This window comes from Sinohyriopsis cumingii, chromosome 11, assembly GCF_028554795.1.
Source record: "Sinohyriopsis cumingii isolate HCF-2022 chromosome 11, ASM2855479v2, whole genome shotgun sequence".
In the NCBI taxonomy this organism is placed as follows: domain Eukaryota; kingdom Metazoa; phylum Mollusca; class Bivalvia; order Unionida; family Unionidae; genus Sinohyriopsis; species Sinohyriopsis cumingii.
The window spans coordinates 24,155,235-24,178,422 of NC_142971.1; the positions used below are offsets into that span (position 1 = coordinate 24,155,235).

The following is a 23,188-nucleotide window of genomic DNA, read 5'->3' on the forward strand; positions in this document are numbered from 1 at the left end:
TCTACTTTTTTTTTAATGCAGTGATGATGGATTTGTGATTTATAGGGTTAAAATGAAGTAACTGAAAGCATACTAAAACAATCAATTTTTATTTCATATCACATTCAACAACAAAAGCAACAATTTTGAGCAACAGTCATTTCACAACCATATATACGATATATGTAATTAACGGTGAGCAATGATTCTTATATTACAAGTGAAAAATATATTCATGAAATTCTGTGCAAGTGGTTTAATTGATGAAATATAATTTAACTGTTAAAGTTAATTTCTCATGTATTTGGAAAAGGAGATCTTATTTTTTTCTGAATGCAAAAAAATGTTAGGTCAAAATTCATCAGAAAGAGTGTATTCTGTTGTTTAAGGTTTTGAGTTGTGTTTATAATTGAAACCTGCCATACTAAACACCTATATAAAGAATATCCACTGTCCAATTTTTAAGTTAACCTATTTCACTTATGTAGTATTTATACACATTTCACTATAATTATACTGTCAGGTCCTGTAACACTGACACAAGCCAATATGTACATAATCCGTATACTGATACAATTTCAAGTTTCTTTTGTCAACTGAGGATGAATGAAATCATGTATTTACTGCACATAATCACAGGCACCTGCTAACTAGCAGTATAAATGCTTACAGGTGTATTTGCACATATTAAACTTGAATTTGACCAACCCATCACTGTGGTCATGTACATTGTATGTTTATATAAACAGGATGCAACTTGAACTGTTATATAGATGCCAGAAAAATCTGTCACAATCATCTTTAATTGTTATATTTTTGTCAGTGACTTAAGGATTTACATTTTTTGTACATTTTTATTCGAGTACAAGTTAAATAAGCATAGGACTACTGTTCTTTCATTTCTGAAATAAAAGTTTTTTTGTATCTTACTTGAGGTGAAATATTTTAACCTTGTTTTCTGTCATTTTTATAACAAGCTTCAATTTTTGTGATAATGCACTTGATTTATTGTAAGCAGACTGTAATGTTTGTATAAACAGTAAACATAATAGGCAGGAAGTTTTCTCACTTAACAAAAAATACTTCTAAAATTACACTTCAATGGCATAGCTTATCCAGATACACTGTTCTAGTCTGATGCCAAGGAAACACAAAATAAATATAATTCTCTCTGATCTAATAAACAAACTGCTGTATCATGACCCATTTCTCTTGTATAGTGGTAAAAGATTTTTCTCACTCATAACATTTGTGATGCCAGATGGGCCTCAGTTTTGCATTGTATACTTATAGGATTTATTTTAAGGCAATATTGATGCCTTAAAAAGACAAGTTGGCAGCAAGTGCTTACACCTAAAAGAAACCATCTTCAGAGATCAGCATGTTCTGTCCAATTTAAAATGCTAATGCTTGATATATGTTAAACAGTCACACCAAATAAAGACATTTATGAGTGGACATAATATAAGACTTCTCAAAGGTTACTATTTTCCATATGGCACACAAATAAAAGGCCACAATTTATTTATGCAAAAAATCTGCACTTAGTTATGATTTGAACATTTCAATAGTATTGTAGATTTTTTTTCATGTGATGGGCTTGACTTTACAATGTAACAGTATTCCTCTTAAAGGGATTGTAGTAGGTGGCTATATTTAATATGCCAAATGTTTTTCCCACCTACTTTTCAAATATTTTGCTGCCTGTTAAATATCTTGCAAAGCACTTACTGGATTCCAAGATTATCAAAACACTTTACAGTCAATCTAAGATTTTCACGTTTCTGAAGTCTGATTGGCTAAAAGCTGTTTCAGTAAAACATACAGTGGACCTAATGATGGAACTTTCATTCCAAGCAGTCACCCACAGATGCATTTTAGAATCTTGTGTCATTTTCATATGAACTCACTGAGTAATCAGAGCATCCTGGCATATATGTTCTGCCATCCCTGGGTACCACGTATGTATAAATAGAACAGCCCTAACATCAATTTACTGACCATGTAACATATGATACTTGGCAAGCATCAAACCACAGACCAATAAGATACGAGAATTTAAAGTCAAATCCAAGTGTGAGAAATGTTTGTAATCTTAGTGTCTGGTAAGGACTGGCCGTGAGGCAAGGTGGTTGCCTTATGCCCAGTGCCTTCATGACCCTGTTCTCCAAAAGACAAAAACATTAGACATAATACAGTAACTAAACTAGCCAGATGCCACTGCCAGCATGGTGCCTTGGGCCTTCCAAACTATAAGCAAGGCCTAGGTCTGGTCCTGGTTTCACTAAACAGTTGAAAATTTTCTTCCTAAAATTGAGATATCTAAATATTTTTCTTATTATCTGATTCTGAAATACAAGTTTCCCCCTGAATATTAAATCAGGATTAAATCAGACATTAAGGATTCTAAAATGTACCATATTTTGACCTAATTACTTAATTTATCTCTGAATCACTCACAAAAATACCAAGACTAAAAGAAATACATTTTAAACACAAATACATGCTTCTAAAGACTGTAAATGCTATAATAAGCAAACAGACCATATTGATATTTTTCTGGTGAAGGCTTAAAACACAAATTAAATTTTTCTACATCAAACACACAACATTGATGGCTTTCTGTTCACTCCAATGTGGAACTAGAATTGCTTGTCACCGCTATGTGACAAATATGTAATATTAATTGTCAAATAATAACAACTTGTAACAAGATTTGCTGAATTACCAGCTCCACCAATCTGTCAAACTTTATCATTAATCACTGCTAATATCAATGTCTTATGTCACAACCTTGTGGAATTTGTTTGGTGGTAATTTTTGCTTTGCAAACTACCTTTCTTCCCTTCAGTAACTTTCATTCTTGAAAAGCTTTAACTTATAAAAATGACATAAGCCAGCATATTAAATCTGGTCAAAATCTGACCATAAATATGGCTTTTTGAGTGTGCAATCAAAATCAATATCACATGTTTTGCTCAATGTTTCCAAGATCTTGAGGATGTAAGTATATATTTCAAGTCTGAACAAAATCCGATCAGAAATACAGACCATCAAGTGGTAAAAGCTCAAATGAAAGATGGCCTCATTAACTTACATTCATCTTGTAGTCTTAGATCTTTATTATATAAACATATATTCCAAGTTTATTCAGAATTATATCAGAAATATGGCCTCCGGTTTGGTAATAAGCTCAGCCAATCAGATGCAAGATCACCTCATTAATACCATAGATCTTGCTCGTATTCTGATTTGTATGAGAGATGATAACCTATATTCCACATTTTACCAAATGTTACAGAGATATCCTAATTAGTTTTAGAGTTCTGTTCCTGAAACAAATGTGTGGATAAAGGATGGATGGACAAAATGATGAAAACATTAAATGCATGTAAACTAAAGAATTCTGAATAGCGCAAAGGCACAGCTGTACAACTAATTTAATATGTGTGCCAAATCTGAAATGGTTTTTGCGTTTCACTCGGTAAATCAGTGCAAATATAGGATGAATGAACAAACAAAAACTAGAGAAAATAATGAAACTGAAGAAGATGGAATGCATACAGGGTATCAGAAACACTGGTATGAAAAATATACCAAAATATACTGAGGCTAATATGATTACAGACAGATGGATGTAGCAATAGCTTGATCACTTCATATTAATTAACAGGGAAACAAAACATCACCAGTAATAAGTACTGAATGCACCGCATCTTACACAATTACACATGCACAAACACAATTTAACAAGTAACATTTCTATGTTGTGACTGGATTTCATAAAACTATGATAGGTTTAACAACTGTCAAAAACAACTTGTCAATGGAACAATTTTTAAAATTGCACATACAACAACAAAATGTTAGCTTCATAATCTATGCATACATTGTACAAAATATTCATATACAGAGCTAGGAGTTCAAAATATTTAAGTTAAAATATAACATTTCATTATAGGTAGATATATTTTGTAAGTCTAAGTTTAATTTTATATATGTTGTATCTTTTTTGTATATAATATATTCAGTAAACTACATTTATAAGAAAATTATAAGTAAAATATTGGACGTCACAACTGCAAGGCCACTTTTAGTGCTTTCAGATCACCAGGCCATAATGCCAAGTGAGGTTATGGTAAGGTCTGTTCACAATTTCTGTTTATGATTTTACAGAAGTATTTTAGCATCAAGGTCTTTCAAATTTTTTTATATGGATGCTCATCAAATATGGCCACCAGTAGTAAACATATAAAATCTTTTAGATGACCTTATAAAAAACAGTTTAAAAAATTTGACAAGAAAGCATCCTCACATGAAGGTCTTTCAAATTTGTTCAAAAAATGCTGATTAATCATAACAAATGGCAATCACTGCTAAACACAAAAACCTTTAGACTTCTCAAAAACTCCTCAATTGTAATTAGATCAAATTTGACAATTCGCATCCTTGCATATATGGCTTTTAAGTTTGTAGAAATGATTACTGTCAGTCATCAATTATTACCATCACTAAAACAGAGAGCTTTTAATATGTACAAATGATGTTAAGTCAAAATCAAAAGAGCCACTTTTATTAAAACAAAACTAATTTTGAAATCACTTAATAAAAAGCTACAGAATGTTACCAAATATAAATAAAAGCATCGTGGCTTAAAGGGCTTTTAAGTTTGTACAAATGAGGCCAATCCATCATCAAATATGGCCACCAATTCTAAAAATGGAAAAACCTTTTGACAAAAACTACTCAGCAGAATTTAGCCAAGTCTGACAGAAAGGCATTTCAAATCGTTTGCCATCTTATATAGCCATCATCACTAAAAGCAGAAAATCATTTAAATGACTTCTCAAAACCCATTACAGAATCTGACCAAATTTGGCAGGAAGTGTATCATGGTATGAAGTGCATTTAAGTTTGTACAAATGACGTCAGTTTGCTATGAAACATGGTTGCTGTTACTAAATATAACAAAACTATCAACAACTTCATCTCAAAATGCCACTTAACAGAACTGGACCAGAACTGAAAGTATCATGGCTTCAAGACTTTTCAAAAATATACAAATAATGCCGATCCAATACCAAATCTGGCTGCTGATATTAAAAGAAACATGTTTACACAACTCATTGACAGAAATTGTGATTACACAGAGGTATTTCAATATGGGACAATTGATGCTGATATGCCATCAAATACAAATGACAATATAAAACTAAAGAAACCCTGAAACAATTGTGATCATGATGTCTGCTGTCAGCACAAAGAACATTTTTCTTAGAAAGTATATTATTATAACAAATTTCTTGATCAACCACTCTTGCATTTGATTATGAAGCAGATGCCAGCCAGGTGAGTTATTTTAGGCCACATGGGCCTCTTGTTATAAAATATTTTACTCTGAATAGAAAAAAATTACAATATATATTATTTTTTGGTCCCATGGTTTTTTTATATCCATTTTGTACTGTACTTTAACATTAAATTTCTATGTAAACAATCAACAAATAATTCAAAACAGTAATTTTTCAACACAATAACTTCGTATTATTCACTCTCAAGTTCCATTTTAAACATCAATTTCTCAAGAAGCTGCTCTGAAATTAAGTGTTTCCCCTCTCAGGAAGATTATGGAACTTGTATCTTTCTAGAGTTTAGAGATTAGGTTAAGGTTCCTTAATTTAATCAATCAAATTAAGCAAAGTGTGTATGTGTGATTTGGCTTTTTAACGTAGCTTTAACAATCATTTTATGTATTACTGACTCAGATCACACAACTTTTGCAATTTGGAATACGCCTCATACCTCTCCAATTTTAGCTGCCAATTTATGCCTGAAGGTTTCAACAATGTTCAATGAGATCTTTTGTTCTCATGAAAAACATGGGAATCAAACATTAGTTTCCGACCAGGAGCCATTTGAGATCCTCCAAATGCCATCTCATACACACAACATTAAGTGTAAAAGTCCATCCATCCCCTTTTTTTTGTGAGCCCAATTACTATGAATTCACCACAGCAGGAGTGCCTCCAATTTGAGGGTGGGTAAGGAATCACCGTTAATTCATAATCTAAAGATTGACCCTTTGTTATTTACTGATTGTATACTGTGGCAAAACAATAACAAAGGTTTTCACAAGAAAATAGCTTGAATTTGTTGTTGTTACTAATGATGATTTGTCAGCAATCACAATATGAACATTATATGTTCTTTTACAGTTATGATGGTACATTCCCATGTATGATACACACCAAACTGTGAAGCTGTATAGGTCCAATCTACCATCCTAAGCCAAACAAAATTAACCACAGTTCTATGGCAAGCCAAGTTAACCACAATTATATGGCAAGTCAAATCAACTATTTATTTCAAGCACAAAATATCTCAAATTGTATCATATAAAACTTTACAAGGTATCACATAAATTATAAAAGATATTCTTATAAACTTTAAAAGATTTGTGCTCTATATCTTGTATTCAATTTAAATTAAGATACCTTATCAAGTTTGTAGATCTCATATAATATGCAAAATAGCAAATAAATCTGATGATCTCGGGCAAGGCACTTGACTTCAATTGCCTTTGCATTAAAAACCTACTGATGTTGTACTGTAAAGCACTAAACCAAACACATCTTGTACACATCTTATACACACCTTATACACATCTTATACACATCCTATACACATCTTATACACATCCTATACACATCTTATACACATCTTATACACACCTTATAGACATCTTATACACATCTTATACATATACATATCCTATACACATTCTATATACACCGTATACACATCCTATACACATCTTATACACATCCTATATGCACCGTATACACACAATTCATGAGCTACCTGAATTATCTATTTTTATATCTAATTTACTGTACAGGATATTTTATAAAACTATTAAATATATCTCAAAAATTGTTTTTTCCCCCAATCAAATGGAATTTCAACTTTTTGAGGGGTGAAGATGTGCTCTCATGTTTCCATGCATGATCATAAATCTTGTGAATAAAGAATAATCTTGGAAATGCTAATAGTCTAAAGATGTTCCTGAGAAAGAGGAAATTTTTCAAGTTCTGCATGGAAATCCTGGTACTGTGTGTGTATATATATATATATATATATATATATACTGTATCCTTTAAATCTCTTCAACATCCTAATAGGCAGTGAGAATCTCCCAACTGTGGACCTCATGCCTATGTCCAAAATAGGAGTAGGTGGGAGTACTGTCATGAGGTGCTGTTTTAGGACCTCCTATGAAAATATGGCTTCTTGCCACTCTAAGTTGATAAATTATTATCTTGCAAGTGCAGTGGTTCAACATCTGAAAACAGCCACTCTGTAGTTGACACACATTTGAATGATGATATATGATGTCCTTTTATCTCGTATATACAGTTGTATATGCAACTATTGGTGCATGAAGACATGCTACAACAGTAAAATCTAACCATTCTTGTACTTAACATTTTCCGTTTGTCCAGTTTTTCTGAAAAGACAAAATAAACATGCATAAATTATAATTAACAAGTACTGTTCAGTTCATTTGTCTTAATTACTCATATCCCTGTCTCTCCTCTCCCATCTCCTAGCTTGCCCTGTGGAGACTGTACAAAATTCAGACAACCCAGTACTATGCGTTTCTAACAACCAACTCCAATTATATCCCATGGTACGAATTATCTATCTAAACTGCTGAAGATGGATTTATGTGACACTGTCATCCATGCACATAAAGATGCACAATTTAAAGGGATCACACATATTCCTCAAGTCTTTAAAACAAGAAGTGGAACTATCAGAAGACATCAAAGCTGACCAGAACATCTATTAACTTACACATAAAAGGTATACATCTGATAGTGCCCACTACTATGAGACCAGGTGTACATATGATAGTGCCCACTATGAGACGAGGTATACATCTGATGGTGCCCACTATGAGATTAGGTAAACATCTGTTAGTGCCCACTATAAGACCAGGTATACATCTGATAGTGCCCACTATGAGATCAGGTATATATCTGACAGTGCCCACTATGAGATAAGGTATACATTTGATAGTGCCTACTATGAGACAAGGTATATATCTGATAGTGCCCACTATGAGATAAGGTATACATATGCTAGTGTCCACTATGAGATAAGGTATACATCTGCTAGTGCCCACTATCAGACCAGGTATAAATCTGATAGTACCCACTATGGGACCAGGTATATATTTGATAGTGCCCATTATGAGATAAGCTGTACATCTGATAGTGCCTACTATGAGACAAGGTATACATCTGATAACACCCAATATGAGACCAGGTATACATTTGATAGTGCCCAATACGAGATAAGGTATACATTTGATAGTAGCCACTATGACACATGGTATACATATGATAGTGCCCACTATGAGACCAGGTATACAGCTGATAGTGCCCAATATGAGACCAGGTGTACATCTGATAGTGCCCAATATGAGACCAGGTATACATCTGATAGTGCCCACTATGAGACCACTTATACATCTGATAGTGACCACTACAAGATGAGGTATACATTTGATACTGCCTACAATGAGACAAGGTATACATCTGATAGTGCCCACTATATGATAAGGTATACATCTGATAGTGCCTACTATAAGACCAGGTATACATCTGATAGTGCCCACTATGGTACCAGGTATACCCACTATAAGACCAGGTATACATGTGATAGTGCCCACTATGACACCAGGTATACATCATCTGATAGTGCCCACTATGAGATAACATATACATCTGATAGTGCCCACTATGAGATGTGGTATACATTTGATAGTGCTTATGATGATACATGGTATACATCTGATAGTACCCACTATGAGACATGGTATACATCTGATGGTACCCACTATGAGACCAGGTATACATCTGATGGTGCCTGCTATGAGACCAGGTATACATTTGGTAGTGCCCACTATGACACCAGGTATACATCTGACAGTGCCCACTATGGAACCAGGTATACATGTGATAGTGCCCACTATGAGATAAGGTATACATCTGATAGTGCCTACTATGAGACCAGGTATATATCTGATAGCGCCCACTATGAGACCAGGTATACATTTGATAGTGCCCACTACGAGATGAGGTATACATTTGATACTGCCTACAATGAGACAAGGTATACATCTGATAGTGCCCACTATATGACAAGGTATACATCTGATAGTGCCCACTAAAAGACCAGGTATACATCTGATAGTGCCCACTATGGGACCGGGTATACCCACTCTAAGTCCAGGTATACAAGTGATAGTGCCCACTATGACACCAGGTATACATCTGACAGTGCCCACTAAGGGACCAGGTATAAATCTGATAGTGCCCAATATGAGATAACACATAAATCTGATAGTGCCCACTATGAGATATGGTATACATTTGATAGTGCCCATGATGAGACATGGTATACATCTGATAGTGTGCACTATGAGACCAGGTATATATCTGATGGTACCCACTATGAGACCAGGTATACATATGATGGTGCCTGCTATGAGACCAGGTATACATTTGGTAGTGCCCACTATGACACCAGGTATACATCTGATAGTGCCCATTATGGGACCAGGTATACATGTGATAGTGCCCACTCTGAGATAAGGTATACATCTAATAGTGCCTGCTATGAGACCATGTATACATCTGATAATATCCACTATGAGACCAGGTATATATTTGATAGTGCCCACTATTAGATCAGGTATAGATTTGATAGTGCCCACTATGAGACACGGTATACATCTGATAGTGCCTACAATGAGACCAGGTATACATCTGATAGTGCCCACTATGAGACCAGGTATGCATTTGATAGTGCCCACTATGAGACATGGTATACATCTGATATTGCCTACAATGAGACAAAGTATACATCTGATGGTGCCTGCTATGAGATAAGGTATACATCTGGTAGTGCCCACTATGAGATCAGGTATACATCTGATAGTGCCCACTATGAGACAAGGTATTCATCTGATGGTGCCTACTATGAGACAAAGTATACATCTGATGGTGCCTGCTATGAGATAAGGTATACATCTGGTAGTGCCCACTATGAGATCAGGTATACATCTGATAGTGCCCACTATCAGACCAGGTATACATATTTGATAGTGCCCACTATGAGATAAGGTATACATCTTGTAGTGCCCACTATGAGACCAGGTATATATCTGATAGGGCCCACTATAAGATAAGGTATACATCTGCTAGTGCCCATTATAAGACCAGGTCTACATCTGATAGTATCCACTATGGGACCAGGTATACATTTGATAGTGCCCACTGAGATAAGCTATACATCTGATACTGCCTACTATGAGACCAGGTATACATCTGATAACACCCAATATGAGACCAGGTATACATTTGATAGTGCCCACTATGAGATAAGGTATACATTTGATAGTAGCCACTATGACACATGGTATTCATCTGATAGTGCCCACTATGAGACCAGGTATACAGCTGATAGTGCCCAATATGAGACCAGGTATACATTTGATAGTGCCCACTATGAGATAAGGTATACATTTGATAGTAGCCACTATGACACATGGTATTCATCTGATAGTGCCCACTATGAGACCAGGTATACAGCTGATAGTGCCCAATATGAGACCAGGTGTACATCTTATAGTGCCCAATATGAGACCAGGCATACATTTGAAGTGCCCACTATGAGACTATGTGGGTATATAGCATAAGCTTTTAGCATTTCTGTTGTGGAGTGTTAGAAATGATACACAGCAGTAGTTTCTCAATCTTAAAACAGAGGGTAATAACATTCATTACAGAATTCCCATATTAACCTTAATGCTTGATGAGTACTAGATGATGTCCTTGGAAGTACTGAAAACCTTTGGACTACTTGAAAGTACTGACTTTAAAAGTTGGATCAAAAGAAACAAAATGAATAATTTTACCAGGAAGTACTGCTATGCAAAGAGTCCAACAGCATTTAATGTCTATTGTTAAAAAAAGATTCAATAATGTCTCATTATCTTTTTACATCAAAGGGGGACCCAGAAAACATTTGTGATGACCATTGTTCAATGAGTTTGTAGTGAACTTAAAATTCCTGAACTGACACACATAAATTTCCTCAAGGACGAGAAGAAGTTTCACTATTATTTACAATGAAATCACAGCATCAGTATTTCTCTAATTGAAGAATTGTGTAAAATTAAGTTTCAACATTGACAGTTTCACAAAATGAATGTTTATAGTTTTTGAAAATAAGGAATTTTGTTTTTCGTTGTGAATCAATGAAAAGATTTTCCTAATACATGCAAAATAAAGTAATGGCAATCTTTGGGAGGTTGGAAATCTTAAAATTAAAAGTAATTTATATAGAAAAGTGAACAACTGTAATAGGAAAATCTTTTCATTGACAAGTATTCTCAATGCAGTAATAAAACAAGTATTCAGCATTTAAAGAGCACTTGGTCCCTCCCCGCTAAAAATCCCCTTTTTAATTGTTTATAAGCACTATTTATGTTTCTGGACCCCACTCTGTGCGAGTTATTGAGGAAGGTGTATCATTAGATTGATTTGGTTTTCATTATTTTACTACCATTAATGACATAATGAAATATGCTGCATTTTTCACTCTTTTCTCCCCAGACTAATGACTGCAAACTTTCACTGCACATATATTCAATCTAGACTGAAAGAAATCATCCTCTATTTCCTTACACAGTAGTCCTTCACTGTGTTGCCGTCCCTCTTAAAAAACAAGTATGATCACAAAACACATTCAATTGTTTGAATTTTGTTTTATTGTTATTCCTAGAATTATTTCATTTAGTATTAGTTCTTGACTACAACACACTAGGTATAATGTGATTTCACCATTATTTTGTTTTGATGAAGAATAAGGACCAAACCTTGTTGGAATGTTTCTGGGTAAAATTCCCCTTGCTTACAACACTGATCATGTTTATGGCTTCCATGAAGAGCATTATAAAGAGAGAGCACTTCAATAATCTTACCTGGCTTGTCCAGCCTAAACTTGCTGATGACTTCAACCTCCAGTAATCTGACCTGGCTTATCCAGCCTAAATTTGTTGATGACTTCAGCCTTTAGTAAACTTACCTGGCATGTACGGCCTAAACTTGCTGAGGGCTTGTCCAGCCTAACTTTGCTTATGACTTTTGCATGTTACAATTTTATCTGGTTTGTCCAGCCTAAACTTGCTGAAGACTTCTACCTGCAGTAATCTTACCTGGTTTGTCCAGCCTAAATTTACTGATGACTTTAGCACTCAGTAATCTTATCTGGTTTGTCAAGCCCAAACTAGCTGATGACTTAAGTTTTCAGTAAACTTACCTGGCATGTTCAGCCTAACTTTCCTTATGACTTTTGCATGTTACAATTTTATCTAGTTTGTCCAGCCTAAATTTGCTGATGACTTTAGCACTCAGTAATCTTACCTGGCTTTCCCAGCCTAAACTTGCTGATGACTTCAGCCTCCAGTAATCTGACCTGGCTTATCCAGCCTAAATTTGTTGATGACTTCAGCCTTTAGTAAACTTAACTGGCATGTCTGGCCTAAACTTGCTGAGGGCTTTGGCCTTCAGTAATCTGACCTGGCTTGTCCAGCCTAAATTTGCTATTGACTTATGCTTGATATAATCTTACCTAGTTTGTTCAGGGTAAACATACTAAAGATTTGTGTCTGGTGTAATCATACCTAGTTTTGGCCAGGGTAAAATTGCTGATGACTGCCTGATTACAAGGGTAAACTTGCTGATGACTTCTGCCTGTACTAATATTACCTGGTTTGTCTGGCCTAAACTTGCTGAGGGCTTTGGCCTTCAGTAATCTGACCTGGCTTATCCAGCCTAAACGTGCTGGGGGCTTCAGCCTTCAGTAATCTTACCTGGTTCGTCTGGCCTAAACTTGCTGAGGGCTTTGGCCTTCATTAATCAGACATGGCTTGTCCAGCCTAAATTTGCTGATGACTTCTGCCTGCAGCTTATTAATGACAGCAAGTGAAGGCATAATGCGGAAAATGTCGATCAAGATTCGAGTAGCATTCTGTGGATGGAACTGCATGACAACATCTGCTAACACATCCAAAAAATGGGAATGAAGCTTTCTCACGGATTCTTTGTCTGTAAGGTTCAGATTATCTGCAAATGATATTAATAATAGTAGTAAAAGTAGTATCCAAAACTGATTTGATAAATGACTTTCATCTTTATTGTAACACACTCTGGAACATTTTGTCCTAAAATGGCAGAAAAAGTCACTCTCTGAGGTATTACAACTCTATGGTCTTACATTAAGTAATAGAAAAGAGCAAAAACTAACACATAAAATTCAAGAAATAATTTATTTCACTAGAATACAAAGTGAAAATTTTAAAAGAACTTAAAACATCATGAATTAAATCCCAAATAGTCCAAAAAGTCTCATCACCAGACCTAATGAATAAATTCCTAATTAAATTCCAGTGGTTTTCCAAATAAAATCCAGTGATGAAGGTGTTAATGTGCATGTAATCTCAATTGTAGTAATATACCAATGGCCTTAAGTGTGATGATGTGCCAACAGTCTATTGATGAATCACAATAATATAATCCAAGATATCCTTATAATTGTTTATTAGTCTTTCTGTCCAAGAATATTTTTGAGCACTTTGTATTTACAGAAAATAATAATTTAAATAAATAGTTCTAGCCCAAGTCAAATAATGAACACAACAATAAGACTGATTTTGCCTAAAGATATTAAAACAAAAATGTTCAGTTTCTGAAATTAACTAGATTATATTTTAAAAAATGAGACACAAAAGTTAATTTCCTGAACATCAAAGCTGCAAGTAGACAAGGTCTGTTACAAAAATTATAACAAAGAACATGGTAAACATAATGTCCTTGAATCAGATAAAGATAATGATTCTAATAGTTAACCCACACTCTTATAAAAAAATACTGACCATGTATTATTTGTTAACCAAAATAAAAACACCAATGTCACTAGTCAGGAACAACATGAACTTGATTTTGGACAAGGTCAAGTCCACAATACAATTATACATAGCGCATCATAAATTTAAAAACCTAAGAAACAATGCAGATTAAATATATACATCAAAGACATGACATCTCAGGCATATGTTCAACCAATCAGAAACTGCATTAACAGGTATGCTTGGATAAAAGATTCAATCACATTAAGTTAAACATGAATGACAATGGTTCTTTGTGCAATTATCATGCGTGATCTGCACTATGATGTGTTCCAATGATATAAGGTTAACATGATAGACAACTGTCCCATGGAATGCAATTATCTCACCTATGAACTACAATAAGATGTGTTCCAACTGTACAAGTTAAAATGATGTTGTTGTTGTTTTGTTGTTTTAGGGTTTAACGCCATTTTTCAGCACACGATAGGCTATACATGGCGGCCAGTATTAATGGTGGAGGAAGAACCCGGGAAAATCCCCCGGAAAGAACCACCGACCCACGAGAAGCTACTGGCAAGCTTTCTCACATACCCACACTGGCTGAATTCGAGACTCGAACCCACGCAGACAGAGGTGAGATGGCAGTAATCCGTAACGGAGAGCGCTTTAGACCACTCGGCCACTCGGGGCCCCACAAGTTAAAATGAAAGACAATAATTCTCTGGAATGCAATTATTTCATTGGTGAACTGCACTATGATGTGTTCCAACTATCACCTGTGAACTGCTTTATCATGTATCCTCACTTTATAAAACTTGCAGTGTATCTCAATGTACACAACTTGCAATGTAATGTATCATCACTTTATCTAACTAAAAAATATTTTAACACAAAATTTTAATACAGAGCCTTATGGATGTTGCTGCCATAAAACTGACACTTGTGTTATGTATATTTTATTTGCATTGTTTGTTAGTTTTTTCAAATTTTTTTATTCCACTGTATGCCACTGTAATGTAACAGTGTATGCTGGACCTAACCTTGTCCAAAATCACGTTCATTTTCTACCCAACCTGAATTATTGATGTTTTAAATTCTGTAAACAATAATACATTGTTAAGATACTCTGTGTGTATGGATTTAATATTAGGATCATTATTAATAGAAGTAAACATGTTTATTTGTGTCTGGGTCTTGGTTATTGTGATTCCCCTGATGTACTTGACGTAGTCCAGGTTCTATATTATAATCAGTAACAGCCCTTCTAATTATAACTAACATTTTATCTTATAAACATTTAGCACCTTCCAGATTGAAATTTTCCATTATATAATAGATTTTATTAGAAAATGCTAATTGTAACCAGAGGTCAAGTAGAGCACTATATAATCTTGTTACTGGAAAAATTATTCATTCTTGCTTTAAGTTCTAGCAGAATCAATTTGTATTATTGTTTTTTCAATAAATCAACCTGATGAAATAATGTATAATGTGTGGTACAACCAATTCTCATCTACTTTGGGTTTTTAATGTTAAAATCAACCATATTTTTTATGTTAAAATCAAACATATGTTAAGAAAAGGATTAAGAGACAAAGCCTTCTAAATGCTCTCACAGCCACATGTATGTAAATGGTTACTCAATTTATAAATGTTTATAAGCAGTTAACCAAAAAAAAATCCATTTACACAAGTAAACGTTGTAGACTTCAACAACAAATTGTAATAAATCTTTATGTCATTACATCATATGAACTGAACCAAAATCTTCTCTTTCTGTCACATATTGTATGAAATCTGATTTTAATATGAAACTTTAACAAAAACAGAAAATAAAGTAATACCACATTTACCAGCTTGAGTCAACTGTACTGCACACAAGATTCCGATTTCCAAATCCGTCAACTTGAAACTGTTGAATTCATTTGCAAACTTGAAAATTGTGTTAACAATATCTTCATTCAGGATTTTACACATTGCAAAGCGATTGTAGACAATATTTTTTCCCAGCAATAAGCACACGTCTCCATTCTCATGAAAAAATTCGGCTCTTGAAAGCTGCAAAAATTAATAAAAGTCATTGTCTAATTGTAAAACCCATCTTTATCTGATTTTAACAAATATGACATAAATATCAGGTCTGGAAATTGCTTCAGCAATTACTAGACACATATAAAACACATGCCAATAATAATGTTGTAATTTATCGTTAAATGCATTATTATTATAATTATAATTATAGCAAAAGCAAGTTTTATGTACTATACATGCTCACTTACAAGTCCAACTGCTCACTGCACAGACCCAGAATATTGAATGGCAGATCATGGTCTATCCAGTTTGTTAGAAGAAATTAGAACAACACAGATCTGATATACCAATGCGTTATGTGATGTCAGATCAGGGTATATGTTGATTGCAGCTGGACTGAACTTATAAGCAATTATATACAGCAAATACACTAGAAGTGAGATCCATGAAAATAAAATATTCAAACATCTTTACACAGTTCTGCCACTGCACACATCTTATATATCATGAACGGGTACAGAAAACTAAGCATTCTATAAGCCCAGATCTACCAATGCAAACATCTTATAGACCCAGATTTGACCACTGCAAACCTTTTATAAACCCAGATTTTACCAGTGCAAACCTTTCATAGACCCAGATTATACAACTGCAAATTTTTTATAGACTCAGATTTTACCTAGATTTTACCACTGCAAACATTTTATTGACCCAGATTTTACCACTGCAGGGGGCGCTCACCAGTTAATATGTACTTTTGAGAGAGTGATGTATGTAAGGTGAAGTAGTTCGCATTTAAAACATGTGCAATGGAGAGAATGTTGGCATACCTCTAAGCTACATTAATGTAATGTGGATGATATTTCTTTGGATATTGTACTTTTGGAAATTTTATACGATTTAAGCTCACTGCTAACTAAAATGACTGCTCCCTTGTGCTAAAAAATCAGCCTGAATTAGGCTAAAGTACACTATCCATAGCAGCTATTAAAATAGGGAAAATGAATTTTGCCAGACTAGACAATACCAGCTTCTGAAAGTGCAATGAATGAATTACCAAATATATAAAATGTAAAAAAAACATATCGGCTCTTTTTTATACAATTTACCTCTAAGTTCAGGAAGTGAAAATGACCAAGCAGAGCTAGGACTTTTTTGAAAGGTGCACATCTGGAGTAAGGCCAAGCTGTATACTCTATAACCCATGGTTACATCCATCAATCATACACCAAAATAAAGGGAATTAAAAGTTCTTTGAATTATACCTAAGATATACAAGATCTTTATTAAATAGCCAGTATAACGAGTGAGGAAAGCCAGGAAAATTCTTTTTCTTTAAAATCCTAACCCTATGCAAAATACGAAACTGTAGAGCACCACTGCAAACATTTTAAAGACCCAGATTTTACCACTGCAAGCATTTTATAGACCCAGATTTTACCAAGGAAAACATCTTAGGTGGCAATCTACAGTTTCATATTTTGCATAGGGTTAGAATTTTAAAGAAAAAGAATTTCCCCAGCTTTCCTCATTGGTTATACTGGCTATTTAAAAAAGACCTTGTATATCTTAGGTATAATTCAAAGAACTTTTAACTCCCTTTATTTTGGTGTATGATTGATGGATGTACTATGGGTTATAGAGTATACAGCTTGCATGTTTTAAATGCGAACTACTTCACCTTACATACGTCACTCTCTCAAAAGTACATATTATCTGGTGAGCGCCACCTTACAGACCCAGATACATCAATGCAAACATCTTACAGATCCAGATATATCAATCCAAACACCTTGCAGACCCAGATACATCAATGCAAACATCTTGCAGATCCAGATATATCAATGCAAACATCATACAGACCCAGATATATCAATGCAAACATCTTACAGACCCAGATATATCAATGCAAACATCATACTGACCCAGATATATCAATGCAAACATCTTGCAGATCCAGATATATCAATGCAAACATCTTACAGACCCAGATATATCAATGCAAACATCATACTGACCCAGATATATCAATGCAAACATCTTGTAGATCCAGATATTATCAATGCAAACATCTTGCAGATCCAGATATATCAATGCAAACATCATACAGACCTAGATATATCGATGCAATCATCATACAGATCAAGATATATCAATGCAAATATCTTACAGATCAAGATATATCATTGCAAACATCTTACAGACCCAGATATATCCATGTAAACGTCTTGCAGATCCAGATATATCAATTCAAACATCTTACAGATCCAGATATATCAACGCAAACATCTTGCAGACCCAGATATATCAATGCAAACATCTTGCAGACCCAGATACATCAATGCAAACATCTTGCAGATCCACATACATCAATGCAAACATCTTGCAGATCCAGATATATCAATGCAACATCTTACAGATACAGATCCAGATACATCAATGCAAACATCTTGCAGATCCAGATATATCAATGCAAACATCTTGCAGATCCAGATATATCAATGCAAACATCTTACAGATCCAGATATATCAATGCAAACATCTTACAGATACAGATCCAGATACATCAATGCAAACATCTTACAGATCCAGATATATCAATGCAACATGTTACAGATCCAGATATATCAACGCAACATCTTACAGATCCAGATACATCAATGCAAGCATCTCGCAGATCCAGATACATCAATGCAAACATCTTACAGATCCACATACATCAATGGAAACAACTTGCAGATCCACATACATCAATGGAAACATCTTACAGATCTAGATATATCAATGCAAACATCTTACAGATCCAGATACATCAATGCAAACATCTTACAGATCCAGATATATCAATGCAAACATCTTACAGATCCAGATACATCAATGCAAACAACTTGCAGATCCAGATATATCAATGCAAACATCTTACAGATCCAGATATGTCAATGCAAACATTATACAGACCAAGATATATCAGTGCAAACATCATACAGATCCAGATATATCAATGCAAACATCTTACAGACCCAGATATATCAACACAAACATCTTACCAATCCAGATATATCAATGCAAACATCTTACCGATCCAGATATATCAATGCAAACATCTTACAGATCCAAATATGTCAATGCAAACATTATACAGACCAAGATATATCAGTGCAAACATCTTACAGACCCAGATATATCAATCCAAACATCTTACAGATCCAGAACTACTACTGCAATAAGTTTATGGATCCAGACATGCCACTGCAAATATCTCACAGATCCAAAACTACAATTGCAATAAGTTAATAGACCTAGATTTAGCACTGTAAAGCTCATAATGATACATAGGTACTATCTGCAATAAACTAAAGACCCAGATCTACCGCAGCAAACATCTTACAGACCCAGCTCTACCACTGCAAACACCTTATAAATCTAGAACTACTACTGCAATAAGATTATAGACCCAGATCTACCACTGCAAACATCTTTATAAACACAGTTCTGCAACTGCACATGCCATATAGATTCATATCTGCCATTACAAAATGCAAATAAACCAGCTAAGCTATTGCAAAGAGCTAATAAGCCCAGATCTGCCATTGCAAACAGATTACAAGCCCAGATCTACCATTGCAACAGCTTACAAGCTCCAGATCTGCCATTGCAACAGCTTACAAACTCCAGATCTGCCACTGCAACAGCTTATAAGCCTCAAATCTGCCACTGCAAACAGCTTACAAGCCCATATCTGCCATCAGATACACCTTACAAGTCCAGATCTGTCATAGCAAACAGCTTACAAGCCCTACTCTGTCATTGCAAACAGCTTACAAGTCCAGATCTGCCATAGCAAACAGCTCATACACCCAGATCTGCCATTCCAAACAGCTTACAAGTCCAGGTCTGTCATGAAGCACATGTCTGTCCTTGCAAACAGCTTATAAGCCCAGGTCTGTCATTGCAAATAGGTTACAAGTCCAGATCTGACATTGCAAACAGCTGTATCAACTCAGATCTGCCATTGCAAACAGATTACGAGCACGGATCTGCCATTGCAAACAAATTATAAGCCCAGATCTGTCATTGCAAACAGCTGTATCGACTCAGATCTGCCATTTCAAACCGATTACAAGTACAGATCTGCCACTGCAAACAGCTTATAAGCTCAGGTCTGTCAGTACAAACAGCTTACAAGTCCAGATCTGCCACTGCAAACAGTGGGATCAACTCAGATCTGCCATTGCAAACAGATTACAAGAATAGATATGTGATTGCAAACAGATTACAAGCCCAGATCTGCCATATCAAACAGCTTACAAGCCCAGATCTGCAACTGCAAAGAGCTCACAAGCCCATATCTGCCATTGCAAACATTTTATAGCCAAGATCTGCCATTACAACAGTTGTACGAATATGGGAAAACACTTACCATCCATATGTCATAGTATGCCCTCTTCATCAATTCACTTTTATCATTCAGGGTTAAGGCACCAAAACCAGGTACTTTCTCACAAAAACCTGCCAACATTATAAGAAATGTATCACAATACAAAAGTCCTGGATGCAATACATGGCACAATACAATGTGCCAATTTTTAAAACATATGATCACAATTTACTGTCTTATTAAAAATTGCTCTACAACCATTTACACAAATGAATAGTGTATTTTATTCTCAAAACAAAATGATAATATGACAAATTTCCAAAGATTATATATTATAAAATTATCAAAATCCAGTAACTTCTCATTTCAGATGTCACCAACATTACAAATCACATTTCTGACTTCAATGAATTTCAGTACCTCCATGTCATGTGGCACAGTATCTATTCCTATGTTACCAATTAAGGTCTGCATTACTAAACAGAAGCAAATTCTAATGGTCTCACTACGATTAGTAACAAAGCTAAGCATTCACTAGACTTTCAGGCCTATTTTATGTCAAAGAAGGTAACTCCAATTGAAGCAAATGATTAGACCTGATAATAGTTATCTCCCTTGGACACTGCTTTACTGATGGGATTATTTCAAAAAGGAAATAATCACAATGCTTCTTCCAGTGCTTCAGATTTTAATATAATTTCTCTAGTGACATACAAATAAAGAAAAGTAAGAAAATTATTGTAAAAGATTTAGAGCAGTATACTGATAGTAAAAGGGAACATGAACTGCAATATCTCTTGAGTTGTATTCCATACAATCTTACATAAATTAGTATCATTTGAACTGTCCAAGCCATCAGTATTCTCAGTTCATTGATACTTATGTGTAGTATCATTTATATCATGATATGGTGATAACAATATAATATCACCAGAAACATTAAATGTCCTAAATATCTGTATATATAATTTAAATGACTATTCTTGTTATATTCTATAAATATTACATACTGAATGTAAATATATTAGAAAAATACTTATGATTTTTTTTTGGTAATTAAAGCTTTAAATGTTTTGTGAATTGACCAGAACATTGTAATTCACTGAAATTTAAATCACAACAAGAGTCCCTTGATTCTCTGCAAAAAGAATTTCCAGGAATTCAAGATAAGACCATTTCTTCCTTTTAACTACTAAGTAATGAAGCCATCTCTGATATTCTTTAGTGCTAGCAAGATTTTAAAATTTGCTTCTGTGGTACATATTTTTCAACTCAGATTGGAACTATTTTCATTTAGGATAAGTCAGACATATTTAATAATAAAATAATTTTCACAATGACTGATGTGGTGGCCATACTGAATGCCACATTGGCACCATTTTCATTCACGACCAATTGGATATCATAAGAAGACTTTTGATGAAAACCCCACATCAATATGAAGTTGTGATAACAAGATTGTCAAGATGACTACTTTGATGGTCATACAGTACATCAAATCGACACTATATTTATTAAGGACCAACTAAACATCCTAAGCCTTTTAGTTACAAACCCAAATTAATATGACCATTCATTAAGGATTAGTGATAACAGGATTTTCAAGATGGCTTCTGTGGTAGCCATATTGGACATCAAATCAGCACCATTTTCAATTAGGACCAACTAGACATTATTATAAGCCTTATAGTGAAAAGTCCATACAGCTAACCCGATTTACATTACAGTTCCCAAGAGTAGTCACGTAACTCAAAAATGTATGAATGTGTGTATAAAGTTTCATGTAAACCTCCAAGTAATTTAGGTGAAGTAGCAATAACTTGTGCCAAATGACAGATGGACAATGGATGAAAGATGATGGACAAGAGATGAAAGACTATCCCTTAAGGTCTTCTGGTCAATGACCTGTAGGACTAACAGCAGCATTAATATACAATAATGTATACTTTTAGCAAATTTTGATCTTTCATCACAATGTTGTTGTTTTTTTTAATGAAGGATCATATGACATAAAATTGTGATTACAGTACTGAAAAATGAATTTCAGATAAATTTTAAACATTAACTAAAACAAACTGTTTGATGATTTCCTACAAAATGTATTTCCCACCAAACGTCTTTTGGACCATTTATTGCTGACAACTTTTAATGCATCATCAACTACAGCGACAGAGATATCTCAACTTTTTCCCCCAAACATGTGATGAATTGCATACAAGTTCATTATGAACAGAATATATATATATATATATATATATATATATATATATATATATATATATATATATATATATATATATATATATATATATATATATATATATATATATATATATATATATATATATCTATATATATATACACACAGAGAGAGAGAGAGAGAGACAGACAGACAGACAGACAGACAGACAGAGAGAGACAGAGAGAAAATTGAAAATATTAAGCGCATCTTGATAAAAGAGTCTGAGAGGGGTGATCTCCCTTACCAAGAATCATATGATTTACACTTGGAATGGAAGCAATAATGGCTTCATAAACTCCTATGACTTCCTCCTGTTTGTCTGGGTAATGCAGTGTCACCTTCATAAGAATTAAAAAAAATAAAAAAATAATAACAACAATAATAATAATAATAATAATAATAGCCATCCAATGACCAGAGCTATTACAAACATAAAATTAACATAAGTTTGCAGTTTCACATGAAAGCAGCAACCAAGAAATTATATTTGTTTCTAGTGACCTTCACCTGTCACCTATTGGCCCAAGTGTAGTCTACCAATGTTTTCTAAATGAAAATTAGGTCAGGGAAAATT

At 34.3% G+C, this 23,188-nt stretch overlaps 1 protein-coding gene across 2 annotated transcripts in view; it reads right to left on the reverse strand.

Moving 5' to 3' along the window:
* Nucleotides 1-73: 73 nt before the first annotated feature.
* The window catches only part of LOC149787791 (uncharacterized), a 62,349-nt gene continuing 39,234 nt past the window's right edge, over nucleotides 74-23,188 (reverse strand). For both annotated transcript variants that reach the window (XM_089973992.1, XM_089973993.1), the window contains 5 exons: nucleotides 22,859-22,952; nucleotides 20,415-20,503; nucleotides 15,817-16,021; nucleotides 12,926-13,178; nucleotides 74-7,486 (listed from right to left, as the gene is read on the reverse strand). In XM_089973992.1, coding sequence (XP_089830118.1) covers nucleotides 12,940-13,178; nucleotides 15,817-16,021; nucleotides 20,415-20,503; nucleotides 22,859-22,952 — 627 coding nt within the window. In that variant the 3' untranslated portion in view covers nucleotides 74-7,486; nucleotides 12,926-12,939. The remainder of the gene's footprint in view (nucleotides 7,487-12,925; nucleotides 13,179-15,816; nucleotides 16,022-20,414; nucleotides 20,504-22,858; nucleotides 22,953-23,188) is intronic.